This window comes from Meriones unguiculatus, chromosome 3, assembly GCF_030254825.1.
Source record: "Meriones unguiculatus strain TT.TT164.6M chromosome 3, Bangor_MerUng_6.1, whole genome shotgun sequence".
Lineage (NCBI taxonomy): Eukaryota > Metazoa > Chordata > Mammalia > Rodentia > Muridae > Meriones > Meriones unguiculatus.
The window spans coordinates 180,304,631-180,321,816 of NC_083351.1; the positions used below are offsets into that span (position 1 = coordinate 180,304,631).

At 43.6% G+C, this 17,186-nt stretch overlaps 1 protein-coding gene and 1 long non-coding RNA gene across 4 annotated transcripts in view; one reads left to right on the top strand and one right to left on the bottom strand.

The window, feature by feature from the left end:
* Kiaa1958 (KIAA1958 ortholog) overlaps positions 1 to 17,186 on the top strand; it is a 149,474-nt gene that overhangs the window by 97,176 nt on the left and 35,112 nt on the right. Inside the window, exon 3 of one of the 3 annotated variants that reach the window (XM_060381146.1) lies at positions 3,256 to 4,302. The exons of the other annotated variants lie outside the window; for them this stretch is intronic. Within the exon in view, the coding sequence (XP_060237129.1) occupies positions 3,256 to 4,298 (1,043 nt within the window). The 3' untranslated portion in view covers positions 4,299 to 4,302. The remainder of the gene's footprint in view (positions 1 to 3,255; positions 4,303 to 17,186) is intronic. 3 annotated transcript variants of the gene reach the window in all.
* LOC132653227 (uncharacterized) overlaps positions 10,002 to 17,186 on the bottom strand; it is a 39,702-nt gene continuing 32,517 nt past the window's right edge. Inside the window, exon 3 of the long non-coding RNA XR_009591015.1 lies at positions 10,002 to 10,261. This is a non-coding gene — a long non-coding RNA (uncharacterized LOC132653227). The remainder of the gene's footprint in view (positions 10,262 to 17,186) is intronic.

Below are 17,186 nucleotides of genomic sequence, written 5' to 3' on the forward strand. Positions count from 1 at the left end.
GGGCCACTAGGTTCACAGGTGAATACCCGTGGTCAAGATTGTGAGCGTTAATGACTGTCCTCCTGTGTGTGTTACGCCTAAACACACATATTCAAAACAAACAAACAAAAAACAAAGCAAAAACTTTAAAAGTAGCGGAGCGGAAACTTTTCTAAACTTGGAGACGAACGCATGAAACTTGTTATGTGTTTTAGTAGTGATTCTCTCTTACTTGATTTTGTTGTTAGCTGAGAACTTTCTTACTTGTCTACAGGGTTTGAAAACTCTTTGGCGTCTTCATGCAAAGTGAGTGGGGGCGTCTTCCTTCCCGCTGCCGCTGTGGTGCGTTCCGAGCTGCTGAACAAGATGGCGATGCCACCGCTCACTGTTCAGCAGCCGCACCGCCTGCTTCTTCACTAAGCTTGAGACCCAGCAGAAAAGGGGGAAGGCCTTGTGAGGAGGGCTGGGCTGGGGCTGGCCGGAGGTCAGCTCAGAGTGGTTTCAGCTGGAGCTGGCAGTGCGGCGGAGAAGCGGATGGAGGCAGCTGAGCTGTCCTGTGGTGCCTCCTGCAGCACAGCCACCCGCTCACAGCCCCCTCACCAGCTTCCCTGCAGCAGGCTGCCCAAAGCTTCTCTGAGTCCAGTGTTTAGCTCACATGCCCTGCAATCAACACCCACTTTTATTTAATTTTTTTAAAGATTTATTTAAAAATCCAGAAGAGGGCACTAGATATCACTAGTGATATCACTATAGATGGTGCTGAGCCACCATGTGGTTTCTGAGAATTGAACTCAGGACCTCTGGAAGAGCAGCCAGTGCTCTTAACCTCTGAGCCATCTCTCCAGTCCCCACTTTTAAATTGACACCCAAAGGCTTTCAAATCAAATTTCAATTTTTTTTTTTTTAAGGAGGTAAAAGTACTGAATATTTTACAAACTAAAATGAGGGCTAGCCAGGTAGAGTCCTCCTGGTGGTGATGGTAGTGACTGACGCCGTGTGAAGAGCGCAAGCACGCCACGGAGGTGTGTGACAGGTGTACTGGATTTCAGGGAGAGGGCGCACACTCAGTTTAAGAGCCCATGTAAAGGGTGAGGGGCTGGAAATTCCCCCCGGGGTTGCCTGTGAATGCTTATTTCCTCGAAAGCTTTGGAAGTTTGAAGACTGCTTTTAGGTATTTGCATGAGCAACCAGAGTAAACTCATGCTGGCTTCTGGCTTCACCTGTAAAACCTTCAAGAACTCAGCTGGTGAAAGGCTACAGGCAACGCTGCTTTCTTGTTTTCACTGGAAAGAGGAGGTGGTCTTCATTGTTAACATGAAAGCAGTTTCAGCTACAGAAATTCAGACACTGAAAGTGAAGCTATTGAAGCATAAAGTCTGTGTGCTTGATTTTGGAAATATCTCAAGTGTGCCTGAGTACATAAGAAATTTGGAAATCTGCCTTAGAATTGTCATTTAAAAATAACATGTTTATTCATAGATATGTAGTAATGTATAGTAATGTTTTATGAAAAGTAGTTTATCCTGTGAATAAAATCCAGCATATTACTGGGTATAGTAATTACAAAGACTTCCACTGAGCAGTCTTACAAATTAATCTGAAATTTTTAAATATTTTTAGATATTTTCAATAAACAAAATGTTGTTGCCTTATACCCAAGAGTCCTAAGTTGTATTTTTCATTGTTTTAAATTACTTTTTGTGTTTCCTTTTTAAAAATCAGTAGGAAAAGCAGCTTCATTGATTATCGGTAGATAGACTGGTTTTCTATTGTGTAATTCTATTTTGGGTTTCTGAGTTTTGTCCAGACCATGTCTGACATACAGAAACAGGTGTTTTTAACCAAGTTTGGTTTGTTTTTTTTTTCTTTTTCCCTCAAGACAAAAGCCCTGTGTAGCCCTGTCTTTCCTGGACTCATTCTATAAACCATGCTAGCCTCAAACTTACAGAGATCTGCTTGCCTCTGCCTCCCAAGTGCTGGGATTAATGTTAAGGTCTCAAGTTTGAATTAAATGTTACTGACATGAAACCACTTAAATAGTGTTTCTTAATTTTTTTTTTAATAGGCGAAATAGAATTCCTTGTCAAGGACACAGGCATAGAAGTTGGCTTTCCTGAGTCTGGGTAGCCTTTGAACTTGAGATCCCCAGCTTCCTAAGGAGCTGGAATTACAGGCTGAGCCACCAGAACTTCTTTACTCTGGTGTGCTTTTGAGTTTCATCAGGAGCATGGAGGTATTGACTAAAATGCAGATTCCTAGACTTGCGGCCAGTAGTCTGTATTTGTCAAAGCATCGTAGGCCTGAAGCATAGGAAAGCGTGAGGCCTGCTACCTTTGAGCAGTGCCACTAAATGGATGATCCACCGCTTGTGTCGGAAGCCCTCCAGGCAGAAGGTAGATGATAAATCAGGAACACAAACCACGGAACCAGGATTGGCCCTTTCTTTCACTTCAGTTATGACGTTCACATTAATTTTTCTTTTGTTACCACGAAGCTTAGTCCTGGTTTTCCTTTAAAATACCAGGTAGATTCTGATCAAACTGTTTTGCCGTCCATAGGAATACTTGTCAAGAGTGTGGGCCAGAAATCTTAGAGAAGAGCGAGTATCACTCGATACTCGCTAAACACTTTCTAAGTAGACGTCAGTGATGTGTGCAGCCAGTGCCGCCTCCAGTTTCACAAACGCTGTGTTTTACCAGCTGGGGGAGGGGTGCCTCGCATGCTACAGAGGACAAAGCACATTTCTGCCCCATGCTTTTCCTCAAAAGACTACCCAGTTTCACCCTTCCTGCAAACCTTCACTCACTAAACTGTGTGACTCATGATGGCTTGGGAGACCTAAGTGCTTCCCCATGCAAGCCTGAGGACCTGAGTTCAATCCGTGGGAGGACCTGTACCTACTGTGTGTCTCTCTCTCTCTCTCTCTCCCTCTCTCTCTCTCTCTCTCTCTCTCTCTCTCTCTCTCACACACACACACACACACACACGTCATGCACGCTCACCACACAATAACAACAACAACAACAACAAAATAACAAAGGTTAACCTTGAAAAAGCAGTTCTCTCTGGTCATGATGGGCTGTATCTTGTCTGGTTCGTTTGTGAAACTGAATTTGGCTTCAGTAGTGCGGCAAGGCCAGCCAGGCAGTACCGGTTATCACTGTGATCCTTCTTTCCCCTTTTCATTATAAAAGGAAACTTTATTTCAGAGTAGCAAGTGCATTGTCTGAACTCATCAACACCCTCTCTGTCCCTCCCCTCCCCCGTTTGTTGCAGACCAGGATGAAAGAGCAGCTGAGCTCAGCAGGGAGCAGAACGAGAAAACCATCCGGAGCACACAGACCGCGCTCCGCAATTTCCGGGAATTCCTCATCTCCAAGTACCCTTCCGAAACCAGAGAGATCTATGTCATCCCTTGCAAGGAGCTAGATGCCTACCTTGCCTCTTTCTTCGTGGATGCCAGGCAGAAGGACGGGTCTGAGTACGAACCCAACAGCTTGGCGAATTACCAGTGCGGGCTGGAGCGGTACCTGAAGGAGCACAGGTACGGCTACAGCATTACCCGGGACAAGGAGTTCAAGCGCTCCCAGGAGGCCCTGAAGCAGAAGCAGATCGAGCTCCGCTGCAAAGGGAAAGGAAACAAGCCGCACAAGTCCATGAAGCTCACCTTTGCGGACGAGCTCATCCTGCGGAAGAGGGGATTGCTGAGCAGATACAACCCGGAGGGTCTGCTCAACCTTGTTTGGCTCAACAATACAAAAGCCTTTGGGCACTGCACAGGCTTTCATGGGTCCACCTTGAAATGGGGCGATATCCGGCTCCGGGTCACAGAAACTGGGCTTGAGTACTTGGAGTGGATGGGTCAGGACACTGGTGATCTGAATGCCAAACCCAAGAGAGGAGGCACAGACTCACGAGTTTATGCCACCCAGCATGCCCCGCAGACCTGCCCAGTGCAAGACTATAAGGAGTATGCCCAGCGGAGGCCTCCTGCTATGCGCTACGAGGATGCCCCCTTCTACTTGTCCATCAAGCCAGTTGTGAATTTGGCAGCTCTTCACTGGTACAATTGCCAGGCCCTTGGCAAGAATAAGCTGGCCAAGATGGTGAAGACCATGTGTGAGAAGGGCAACATCCCTGGCAGGAAAACGAACTTCAGTGTGTACCAGAGCTGTAGCACGTTGTCCGAGGCCCAGAGCAACCAGCTGGTGCTCATCTGCAATAGCCTGAGCCAGCAGGCCGCCCAGTCAGTGGCCAGCCACTCCAGCAGCGGCAATTTCATTGTCTCCTCGTACGACTCTTCCTCAGACACGGCTTGACCAGGTGGCTCGCGCACCCCACTTTGGTTTCTGTGTCCCAAGAAACTATCATTGTGTACTGCATTTTGTCGCCTTTCACCTGCTCTCAGTGCTAACTTTATAAAATGCAAATCTATATTTTTCTTCTTACAGATAAGCCAATGGCGATAGTTTAGTATTACTAACAGTATTTATAGGCTTGAGACAAATAAGTGTGCTTGTGGGTGATTACATGTAATTGCTGTTACAGACATGGCAGAACCATAGGGTTCTCAGGCAACAGCAGAGAAAGAATTCCCCTTAAAAAAACATCAAAAAGGAAACCGAGAGTCAGTTAAGATACTGAGTCCTCAACTCCTCCTCCCCACCTCACCTCCCACGTTTAGTCTCCTTCAGAGATGAATTTATTTTTTTACTTTTTAAAGATTCTGTATGAATCAGGAGGAGACAACTCCACTGCTCATGCAGAATGCTGCTGAGCCAGGCCAGCTCCAGAAAGTGCATCAAAAGCTCACCATCAAGTTACTTACATATATATTTTAGTATATAGAGTTTTAGCTTTATCTCATTTTCACCATACTTGGAGATCCCAATACTTAAAGAACTTTTCTTTGGGGAGAGGGGTGTAGAAGAAGTAAAGGTGCCATTCCTTTTTGGAAGATGTCTCATTTAAAAATAATATGCAAGGTCTGACACTGTGGGGGAGGGGCAAAAGACTGTTACCTAGCTCATTTTTAGTGGTGTGCTTGGACCTGAAGAGGATCTTCTCTGTCCCTAAATCAGTGTGAGTTCGATCATCAAATTAACAAGGAATCTAAAACTACCAAAAACTTTGAAAATATTTCTGAGTGTTAGATTGTATATCAAGCATGAAAGAGAAGGTAGGGAATTGGAGGCCCACTAAGAAACCTGGGTCCATTGGTGGAGACAAGCTGCTGGTCCTGTTAAGTGTCATTAAATCCGGCCCTTTCCCCTCAGGGGTTACTTGACTCTGCACTTAAGATCAAAGGAACGTTGACACTCATTTGAAATCACAACATTTTGTTACCAGGGCTTTCAGAATTCAAAGCATTCTTGAGTTTCTTCTCAGCAAATAGAAATGTGTTTATCTGTGATACTTTGTAATTGGAATAATTTTGGCTTAACATTTGTCATGGTTTTTCCAGTCTTTATTTTCAAGTCTTGAAGACTGTAGTAAATTATTAGTTAAGACACTTCAAAACTCAAGTAAATTTAGATGTTAGAGCTACAATAAGGCTGAGCAGGGGTCCTTTGCATCCTGTGCAGGCAGTAATGTGTAACCGTCATTGCTTTGTCATATCTGACACCCTCTTGGGCCAGGTGTTTGTTGTTGTTTATCATGATAAAAAGACAAACATTGTTATTTGTTTTACAGAATTGTCACAGAGCCCAGCTTTCCGGTGTCTGGGTGGCTGGGTGGCTGTTTGCGTCAATAATTCATAAGCACACAGGGCTTCTAGGCTATGGTCTTCTAGTGCAGAAGTAGCAGGTCTGCCCGGGACATTCATTGCTCAGCAGAAGTAATTCCATGAACTTGTCCCTCCAAGAGGAGCATTGCTAAGAAAAGTTATATATTTCTATTCAAGTATTACCTAAGTCCTGAGCAACCTTAAAGGGAAAGTAATTTATCTTCACTGTAGGAGAAAATTGTGTCAGTTAGATGAAGAAGGAGTAGTCTGTCTTCTCACCTCAAGCTTCTTCTAGCCACCTTTTCCAGTACAAGCTGGTTGCTGGTTCAGGTGGTTTGAGCCAGCCATAGGAGCAGGCTCTTTGCATTGCTGAGGGCTGTCTGGGTTAAAGGACTGTCCTCTCACCACCTCACCGCAGCCTCCACTTAAACACACCATCGCCCTGCAAAACTCCCCTGCTGTGCTCACCCTGGAGCTGGCCATGAGTTCAGGAGACAAGCCCACTGTAAGGGAACTTTTTTAAAGGACGTTTTCATGTTGCATGAGTTCATGAGACAAGCCCACCGTAAGGGGACTTTCTTAAAGGACGTTTTCGTGTTGCATACCTGTCATTTGAAGGCTTCTGTAGAACTCTTACCTGAGACGGTTTTAAGCCCTGAGTGTGTTGACAGCAGAGTGTGTTTGAGAAGGCCGTGCCACACCGAGAGCCCAGGCTGGCGGGTCTGAGCCCTGCTGTGCGCCCAGGCTGGCAGGAAGGTCTGCCCTGCTTAGTCTCACCACGTCTTCATCGAGCCGGCTAGATCAGGGATGGGAAAGTTTGTCATTTATTTATGTTTTGCTGTGATAACTAACCAAATAGGAACACTGTGATATTTCCATTAAAATGTTTTGGAAAATGGCTTACTAGAAGAAACCTAGTCAATTTAGAACCTCTTTAAATTATAAAAGTCTGTGACTACCTCTAAATTTTGTATTTTTATCTAAACAATACTGAGGATATACCACTGCTGGATGCCATTTTTTAGTATTTTAACTTAAAAAATTATTCAGCTCTGTGACAGAGGTGCAGGCCAGCATTTATTATGGTTTATTAGGGCTAATGTGAAATGTTTCATACAGAATATATGTCAGCTATTAAATATTTATTTCATGATTTTTAACTGTCTTAAAGTTTCCCTGTGAATTCATTTTCTCTTAAGTTGCTGTGTACTGTTTAGTTCTTTTTGGTGCAGGATTTCAGCAGGTGGTTTAATGGCCTTACGTGTCTAATCCTCACCCTCCACATCCTGGGTACCGGGGTTACAGCAACACCATGCAGAGCTCATTTCCCTAAATTACAGTATTGCCTGACCTACAATATATTGCCTGCATCTTTTCTGGCATAGGTCAGGTCCCTTGTTGTTCCGTTAGGTTCTTATACAGGGAAACTGGAATTAACTAACATCAGAGCCATGAAATCAGTGAATTTATTGTGATGAAAATCTATGGCCACACGGACAAATATGTATTGAATATCCAGTCAGTGGGAAGTTTGTAAAGATGTATAAAATTACCCTGTTCTCAGAGAAAATCTAAAGGCACTGCTTATCTAAGTTCCGCCTTTGAGAGCCCAGCAGAAAGCGAGCTGTGCGAACCCTAGTCTGCCTTGGCGTCCACTCCTTGTGCTTCTGCGGTTACTTACGTCATCGGATGTTCCGGTTTGCTGCTGAGTGTATCCCACTTCCTTGAGTATTTTATGAAGTACGTTTATTAGAGCTCTTAAAATCAGTAATAAGGTGAAGCTATCTGTGCACTATGCCTATGTTCGGTGGGTGCGCACATACAGGAGTGTGAGGGTCTGTTCTTTGTTAGAACATACAGTGTGCCCCTGAGGCAGGAGCTTCTGGTTGTCATTATTCTAGCAGCCATTTTCTCCTCTCTGTAAGGAGAAACTCGGACGGGATGCCCCTGTCACAGAGTAAGTGGGTAAGAGCAGACGTCCCTGAAGTACGTCCCCAAGTCCTGTCCTTCACTGTAGCTCTTCCAGGCATGGCTTGCTTGTACTCCTGGTAATTCTGCAGTAGGCTCTCTGAAGTTACAAGCTGTAGATAAAACCTCTGATGCAAAACAGTTTTTTGTTTGTTTGTTTGTTTTGAGAAAGGGCTTTGGCTAGAGCCTGGGGCTCAAAAAGTAGGCTAGGCTGTTGATTCAGAAAGAGGAGTGATGGAGCTGGGCTAAAGACTAGCAATCCAGAAGTACACTGTAGATACCATCCTTCCATCACTGCTGTATTTCTTTCTTCTGATAACAGATCAAGGGGAATTGTGCTGATAAATTACCAACAACTCTGATTTTACCTTTAGAAAAGGAAAGCAGAACTCTCAAGGTCCAATTTAACTTGAAAATTGACCAGTTGGGTTTGCCGGAACTGAGTGAATGACCTGATTTGGTATTGAAGATTGTGGTTTCTTAAAAATAAGACATTTGATATGCTAAGTTGAGTTTTAGTGCAAACCATGATGAATTAGAATAGTATTAGTCTTGTGATAAAGCCTTTGTCTTTGTTGAACTGATCTCAGAAGCTGCCCCGCCCACCATCGCTAGGATGTAGACTATGTCGTCCTGCAGCCAGGTGAGAGGAAGCCTGGGAAAGAACATTCACGCATGCATACTCGCTGGAGACTGTTTGCCGTGCTGAACGGGCTGCTGTTGCCTCTGTTAGACATCCTTCACATGTTCTTCCTCACAGCAAGAAGCAGCCCCCAGAGAAATGAGGACCTGAATCTTACCGTCGTTTAGGGCTGGAGCCATGTAAGCCCCTGTCCGTAGATAAAAACTGGATAGAATTTAGAAAAGTCCCACCTGCATACAAGTTAACCCTGAGTTAAAGTTCCTTCTTTTCCAAACTCTATTTCAAACTCGTTTGTTTGTTTGTTTGTGTTCTCCCTGTAGTTTTGGCTGTAACTGTGTAGACCAGTTTGGCTTTGAACTCACAGAGGTCTGCCTGCCTCTGCCTCTGCCTCCTCCTCCTCTGCCTCTGGAATGCTGGGATTAAAGGTGTGCACCACCACGCCCAGAATTAACCCTCACGGTTTTTTATAGGCTGTTTGAATATGAAACTTAATTTTCCATTTTTTAGAGTTATGTCTTGATTTTAGCCATGTTTCATTGTAAAATGTGTTAGAATAACCTCGGATGTTATTTTTTTTAACGTGTCACTCAGCTTGTACCACAGTATTTAGTTTCCATTATAAATGGGAAGGCAAACTTTCCACATCTTTAAGTATTAAATTCCAGTTGTAGATCATGAACCAAAAGAGAATTCCCTTTTCACTGGGCATTTCCTTGGAGATCCAGCTCTACAGAATCTGTATTATTGGTTTGAGATAAAATTTGTAGTATTTCACAGTTTGAGACATATTTTCAAAGCCGGGCATGGTGGCACACACCTGTAATCCCAGCGCTCTGGGAGGCAGAGACAGGTGGATCACTGTTCACCACCCTGGTCTACAAAGTGAGTCCAGGACAGCCAAGGCAACACAGAAAACCCTGTATCGAAAAATTAAAAAAAAAAAGAGAGAGAGAGAGAGAGACATATCTTCACCCAAAAGAATTAATTTTTATCAACATAATTAAGATTTTCTTAAGTGAATTTTTTTAGTGATAGTAAGGGGGAAAATGGGAGCCAGTGATACAGGTCTTTAGCGGAGAGATTAGAATGCAGAGTGTTTTCTTGTACTATCTTGACTTTTCTTCTGAAAAGGAAGTCAAGCAAGGAAACTTCACAGGCATAATTTACAGACTGTACTTACCAGAATCAGTGGAGACTCAAATTTTAGAATTCTTTAAAAGTACGGTGTAGTTACTTGTCTTTTTTATGGAGTGTTGGTCTTGGTATGACACCGGGATTAGCATTTTTACCATTTTGCATTTGTTTTGGTGGGAGCTTTGAAAACGCTTTGGCCTAGTCTACTCTTTTGTGGTAGGAGAGAATTAGGAAGGCGTCGCCGACACAGAATCTCCACAGGTAGTGTGCACACGGTGCCTAGTGGCTGTTGACTTTCTATGTTGTAATATTTTATAAATCACATACATTAGAATACTTTACTAATTAATTTATAATTGGTTATTTATACTGGATGTCCATATTTAGTATTGGTCCAGCCAGAATTAGCTTTATGTAACTCAGCTTTTATACATACAGTCCATTAGGTTGCAACTTTAAAATAGCATTTATAATAAAAAAAAACTTTGCTTTATAAGCATTTGTTACAAAAAAAAAATACTTGCCAAACCCATTACAGTTTCTGTGCATTTCTGATACCTGAGTGACGTCAAGGCTCTGCATGTTCTAGCGCTTGTTGATGGTGTCCATAGTGTTGCTGTGGGATTGCTGGCCATCGCTGCTGTCGCCTCCTGAGGTTAGGCTGCGCTGCCCACGCGTGTGTGACTCAAGAAAGCAGTGCTCTGAGCCAGCGCTTAGTGGCCTCTGCAGAAGGAGATGCAGTTATCCTGCAGTGCCAAACCACTGTCTCGTGTGCATCACTGCAGTCTAGAGGGCTTTCCTCCACACGCCTGCAAAAGAGAAAGCAAGAATTCCGTTTTGTTTAAGTGTTTCAATACTGTGTCACTGAGAGTTTTTGGATTCTTTCATGCGGCGGCATTTTTACAGAGGAAGTCTAGTTGCTCCCACAGTGGAGAGCACAGTCTCTGCTCAGAGAGTTTGAGGCTGGACAGTGCAGCAGCAGGGGGTTGTTTAGCTGCTCAGCGTGGCTCGCTACTGGAATAGCGTCTGTAGGAGTAACTAGTGATTTAGGGGCTGGGGAGATGGCTCAGTGGTTAGGAGCATGTACTGCCCTTCCCACTGCACTGCTCTACCCGGGTTCAGTTCCCAGCTGCCACACCAGGTGTCTGTAATTCTAGCTCCAAGACAAAACCTCTGCACAACTCACACATAACTGAAAATAGTAAAAATGAACCTAGAAAAGAATACTTAATACTGTGTTAAGCCCTACAGTTGCTCAGTCCAGCTCTTGTGTTCACGAGGGCTGTGGAGTGTGTTCCGTTGCCTTATGCCCAGCAGTTCTTCCATACCTCTCTCTCCAGTCCAGCTCTTGGTATTTCTCACTCGCCACAGTGGCTCCACATGATACCCTGAAGACAGGAAGAGAGCTGCTTCAACACAGTAACCCAGTCTACTGGGTCAGATTCAGGGGGAATGTCACCATACTCTTACCTCTCCCTTACAGTGGAGGTGAAACCATTACAAATATTAAAGAAGGCTGCTTCCTAAAGAGCCTTTTTACAACAACATCCAAGATTCCTCACCTAGTACAGGGCTTTCTCCTGTCAGTTCAGTAGGTAATAATTATGTGATAATTAAAGCCTTCCTTTACTGAAGGGATAATCTCCTGAGTTAGAGAGAGGCTTTTTGTTCAACTGTCAGAGGCTTAGTGACAGCCAGCGCTGCATTTGGACACATCGGTGCTGGAATTACTGATTTAATTCTGAGATTATTGGAACTAACTCATCAAGGCCGCTGCCCTGCCTTGGCTCAGAGCAGCAGTTCTCAGCCTGTGAGTCACAACCCCCGTTTTTGGGGAGGGGAGAGGAGGGGGATTGAACGGTCCTCTCTCAGGAGTTGCATGTCAGATATCCTATATATCAGACATCTACATTACGACTCATAACAGTTGCAAAATTAGTTATGAAGTAGCAATGGAAGGATGAGAACCACTGGCTTGCAGTAAGAGAAAGGCAGATTTACCTGGGAGCATTCCTGCCAAAATAAGCTTTAAATCCCCACCCCCCCATGAGGTGATAAAGCAATAAAACAAACTCAGTTCGTGTGGTGTGGCACAGCACCCAGCCCCGGAGTCACACCGGAGCATTTCTTGATTCCTGGAGTGGGAGATTTCAGACACCAAAGACCGGCATGCTAGGTCCCAATAGTGACGTCTCTCTGAGTTAGCAGTGGACATGTGTATGAATGCTGCTCTCAGATTTATTTTTCACCCCTGGATCTTCTGTTTTCAGTCTATACTAAGGCCTTTATGTCTAGAGCGATTTTTTTGAACAAATGGTATGTGTACTTGGTATGTTTTTAATCTATAGTTTCCATTTTTCCTCACGACTATAAACATTCATTGCTAAAGCTGGACAGAGTTGCCAGGTCAGCCTTGTTGTGACCATTTCCTCTTCTGTGTGGTATATAAACATTTAAGTAAACTCCCACAGGCCTGAAGGCTGGGAGGAGACTGGCTGGCCGTAATTAAATTCACCAGAATCAGTAGTGACCCAAGTGTCTGCTGCAAAGAAGAATCGGCATGCTTTAGCGACGTGGTCAGTGGAGACCTTCTGTTATGCATTGTAGACGTGTGTTTGCAGTTCCTTTTCTTCCATCACTGAGGACTCACAGAATGAAAATGCAGATTTATCATTTTAGTTTCTGTGGTGGAAGGCCAGGCATCTGTTGGAAATACTGTAACCACAGCTAATGCCTAGGAGAACTGTCATGAAAGCGCAGAGGCTGTGCTGTCTTTTGGGAATGTGTTACTTGCCCAGGCTGGCAGATTATCGCCACTGGCTTCTATATGATTTATGTGGAAAAAAAAAATGTGTGTCCGTTTCACTCAAATCATATTTTAAAAGTTTTGTTAGCTGCTACAATTCTAACGGGAAGAAGAGAGAGGTGAGTTAAAGTGGAAGAAATTTGTCAATGTGTCAGACGTATGACGTCCTTTAGCCAGCTGATCCTCTGCCTGCAATGTGTGTAAAATGTAGAACTTTTGTGACTAGGAGTATACGGTATTGCTTTTGTTCTCATTTCGCTGCTCACTGACTTTTGTGCTAAGATGTTTCATTTTTAGCAGCTCACTGTTTTTGCTTCATGACTGTCCGTGTATTTGTGTTTTAAATAAAACTCTAGTTTTGTGTCCCAGTGGTCGAGTCCATCGTGTGTACGTTTGCCTCTGATGTAGTGAGATTTTATGGTTTTTTATATGTGTTGGTACAGCCTAAAATTTATGGAAATAAGCAAACCAATAAATTCAGTCAATGCATGTTGATGGCAGAGAGCCTGTTCAGTCACACCGTCTTTTCTGTATTTGCTCATGTTGACCAGTATTTAGTTAATAAACTATTTTCTGCAAAGTAGCTGTTTTTGTAACTCCAGCAATGTAACAAGCAGCCCACAGATTGAAAAGAAATCAACTAGTAGACTGGGATGGCGTCCGAATGTACACAGCCATGTACATGTGTCTGACCATGACGGGGCAGTGCGGGGAGAGGAGGCATTACACCACTCCACACAGACCTCGTGAGGTAATAACATTCTTTGGAAAGGATCTGTAGCTGGTTTATTCCTGGGCTTTCTGTGGCCCCGGGACTGCTCGTGGAGGAAAATGCTCCACAGCAGATAGTTAGCCGTCTGCTGTGCTTGGTCGTTCATGGTGGAGGGTGTGCAGGCCTGTCTGTGTGTGGAGGCCGGAGGTCAAAGTTAAGTGCTTGTGTTGCTTCTGCGCTTTTGAGACAGGGTCTGTCAGTGAACTGGGCTCCAGGTTGCCCCGTTGCCTGGCCAGAGCCCTGGGGACCCCTTTGTCCCTGGCCTCCAGCGTTATATGGGCGCCACTTTTACATGCCCCATGCTTTTCCCATTTTTGAGACGATATGTAGCCCAGGCTGGCGTAAAATTGTTGCACAGCAGAAGGTGGACTTGGATAGCTGACCCTCTCGGATCTGCCTCTCATGTACCGGGTCACCTGTTTGTGCAACTCCAGGTCTGTTTCCGTCTGTCTGTCTGTGGGCCTCCGTTAGCCCTTTCTCTTTACCTCTGCAAAAGGGTTCCATGCTTCTTAAATAAAGTTGTACTGATCTAGTGGCAGGCGAGAGGTGCTTCAGAAGTTAAGAGCACACGCTGCCAGAGGACCTGAGTTTGCTTCCCAGCACCACATGGCATCTCACAACTGCCTTTAACGCTAGTCCCAGGGAAAACCATACCTGCTCTGGCCTCTGCAGGCACCAGCCAGGTACATATGTGGTGCACAGACATATGTGAAGGTAAAATACCCATACACACTATACACACACACACACACACACACACACACACACACTTTATACCCAAAGGCAGAAGCAGGTAGAGCTCTGTGAGTTTGAGGCCAGCCTGGTCTGTAAAGCAAGTTTCAGAGAAACCCTGTCTCAGAAAACAAAACAAAAGTATCTATGTCAGGTCCTAGGTTTCCTCATGCTTTTAGTCAGGTTCTCCATGTGTTGTTTATTACATTTAGCATGTTCATGTGACATTGTTCTTTGAACAGAAATGGTTCCTTGGTGCTTAACCTCAGGCATCTTTGTTGGGCCACTAAAAGTACCTAATAAAAAATGTTAGGCGCTAGGGAGATAGCCCAATAGTTACACACACTCTTGAGAGGACCAAGTTCAGGTCCGAGCATCATGTCAAGGTGCTCATAACTGAGTTCAGGGCATCTGTGTACATACCCTTAACACACGTGCACAAACACACACATACACACATGCACACACAAACATGATTAAGAATAAAATAAATCTTTTTAAAAAGTAAAACCTGAAAATAGAATGAATATTCATAACCATTTTGCTTAAATGTAAACCTATCTGACTAGTTCCCAGTTTTCTTAGCTGACTGACTATTGCAACTAGAGACACCTGTGTCACTGTAACTGCAGTGTGGGTGGGCTACTATGAAGGGTATGCCTGTGTTTTCATAGTATTTCAAGCAACAAGGAGACCATCTTTAAATGGGTTTGCAATTTGTATATTTATGATGAATCTTATTTTTTTGATAGTGAAAGAATATTAGAATTCAAGTTGACTCAGATGCAAGTCATAAAGCTGTTTCTCTTTTTAAATTTATTCATAATCTCAAAAAGGATTTTCTTTGACTCAAATGGTTAACGTGTATAAAATAATGTTAGTTAAAAATAAATATTGAAAACAAAACATTCAGAGTAATCTTGTTTTTAGCTTTTGTTTTTTTGTTTCCAAGCCAGGGTTTCTCTGTGCAATAGCCCTGGCTGTCATGAAACTTGCTTTGCAGATCAGGCTGGCTCTAACTCAAAGAGATCTGCCTGCCTCTGCCTCCTGAGCACTAGGATTAAAAGTGGGTACCACCATGCCTGGCCTGTAAAATTGTTTTTTTAAATGGAAGTGAAACCAGCATTTGCTGTATTTAGCATTCTAGTGCCTTATGACTGATATAGCAATAAACAGTCATTACACATAGGAACAGATGGTAATAGACAGGATTTGGCAAGATGATCCTTAGATACTGCCTCACAGATAAGACTTTCTCATAGTCTTTTTATTTGGGATGTGGATGTTCCGTCCCTGAACGCTTCAGGGCTGGGGATTGTAGATCAGTGAGAAAGCATCTGCTTTAATGTGCAGAGCCTACTGTTTGGTCCCCAGAATGGAAGCAGCATAGGGAGGGAGACCGAGATTTGGGGTCTCACTGTGCAGCCTGGGCTGTCCTGGAACTTTCTGTGTAGAACAGGCCAGCCTCAAACTCTGCCTTCCTCTCCCCTCAACTGCTAGAATTGAAGGTGTGCACCATAATACCTGGGTGGACCTTAGTTTTGTTTGTTTGTTTTTGAGACGGGGCTTTTCTGTGTGTAGCTCTGGCTGTCCTGGAACTCACTCTGTAGACCAGACTAGCCTCGAACTCACAGAGATCCATCTGCCTCTTGTCTCCTGAGTGCTGGGATTAAAGGTGCTGGCTACCATCACCTGACTGTTTTCAGGACTTTTTAAATGAAGTTATAAATAGACAATTTAAATTTTTTATTTTCTTGTTAAAATGTATCATACTGCATGTTATGGTAAAGTAAAATTTCCCTTTTAGAAATTTCCCTTTTTGACTTTATATATTGTGGACCTGTTTTTGTACCAGCATGCAAAGGGTAGCACGGTTTTTAATGCTAGCCCGTAAATAGGCACTATTCAATCACTTTCTACCAGTGAGTTTTTGGTAGACGTCTGTATATTTGCAAACTTCTTTCTACACTTAGCCGTGGTTGCTCAGGGAGTACTGGTGTAGGCATTGTGTCACCGTGGCCGAGAGTGCAGCTCTCCCTGCATTCTGCCCTGTGTTTGAATGACGACTTTTTAAAGTTTTTGCCAGTTCGTTAGGTGAATTACACCTTGTGTTAATTTCCTGTATGGCTGTTACTAATGTGATCAGCATTGGTGTTTCTTCAGTGGATAATTAGCTGTCTGTCATTCTGAGTCCACTTCCTAGTGAGCTGTCTTCCTTGTTGATTTCTAGGAGCTTTTCCTGTGTCCTTTTCTCCTGTTTGACTCTTCATTTATTTTTTTATTTCTTCAATGCCAATGTCTGATCTGCTCACCTGCCCCATACCTTATGGGTAGTATCATGCTGGAAAAGGCTTTATTTCTACTCTCTCCAATTATGCAAACATCTCCTTTGTAAAAACAGAACCATTTAGAAATGTGTGTGCATGTGCCTATGTGTGTTGTTGGTGTGGGGGGGTAAATATTAATCAATTTATGTTTTTTTTCCTGACTTGACAACCAATTAATTAAAAAAACCCATCACTGAAGAGCCCATGCTTTGTTCTGCAGTCAGAGTTTGCACTTTTACTGTGTGCCCAGTGTATGCTTACACACCAAAGGCTGTTTCTATACTCATAAGCGGCAGTTTATTACATTCTTTTTGTTTGTTTGTTTGTTTTTTCAAAACAGGGTTTCTCTGTGTAGCCCTGGCTATGGTAGAATTTGCTCTGCAGACCGAGCTGGCCTCTGCCTCCCCAGTGCTGGGTTAAAGGTGTGTGCACCAGGCCCTGCGTAGTTTATCACATTCGTGTAATACATTTGTGTCTCAGGGCCAGGCCTCCCAATTATTGTTTTTATAACTGCCTTCCTTTTTAAAATTCATTTACAAAAATTATTTACTTTCTCTACTAAGCTTTAAAATTGGCCTATCCGGTATCACAAAAGAAGGATTTAGATTTTAATGATATTGAATCAAAGTTTACTTCAGTGGGGCACAGTGGTGTATGCCTTTAATCCCAGCAGAGGGAGACAGAGGCAGGTGGATCTCTGAGTTTGAGGCCAGCCTGGTCTACAGAGTGAGTCCAGGGCGGCCAGGGCCATTACACAGAGAAACTCTGTCTTGAAAAACCAAAAGAGAAAAAAAAAAAAAGATATTACTTGAATAAATTAAATTGAGCTCTTCCATCCACATTTGTAGTAGTCGTACTGTCTAGAAGGTGTTTTTAATTTTAAGGAGTGTTGGATTGTTTTTATAATTGAATTACACAGAAAAAAATGCACAAATCATTAGTACATAGTTGAACTGACTTTCCTGAAGCAAACGTCATAATAGCCCCACCCAGAGGAAAGCACCACCAACCCAGCAGCTTCTCCTGTGGGCCCCCTCCCACTGTAGGAGCATGGAGTAACTGCATGTCTTTGAGGCCTTCGCAGGATACTCTGCTCT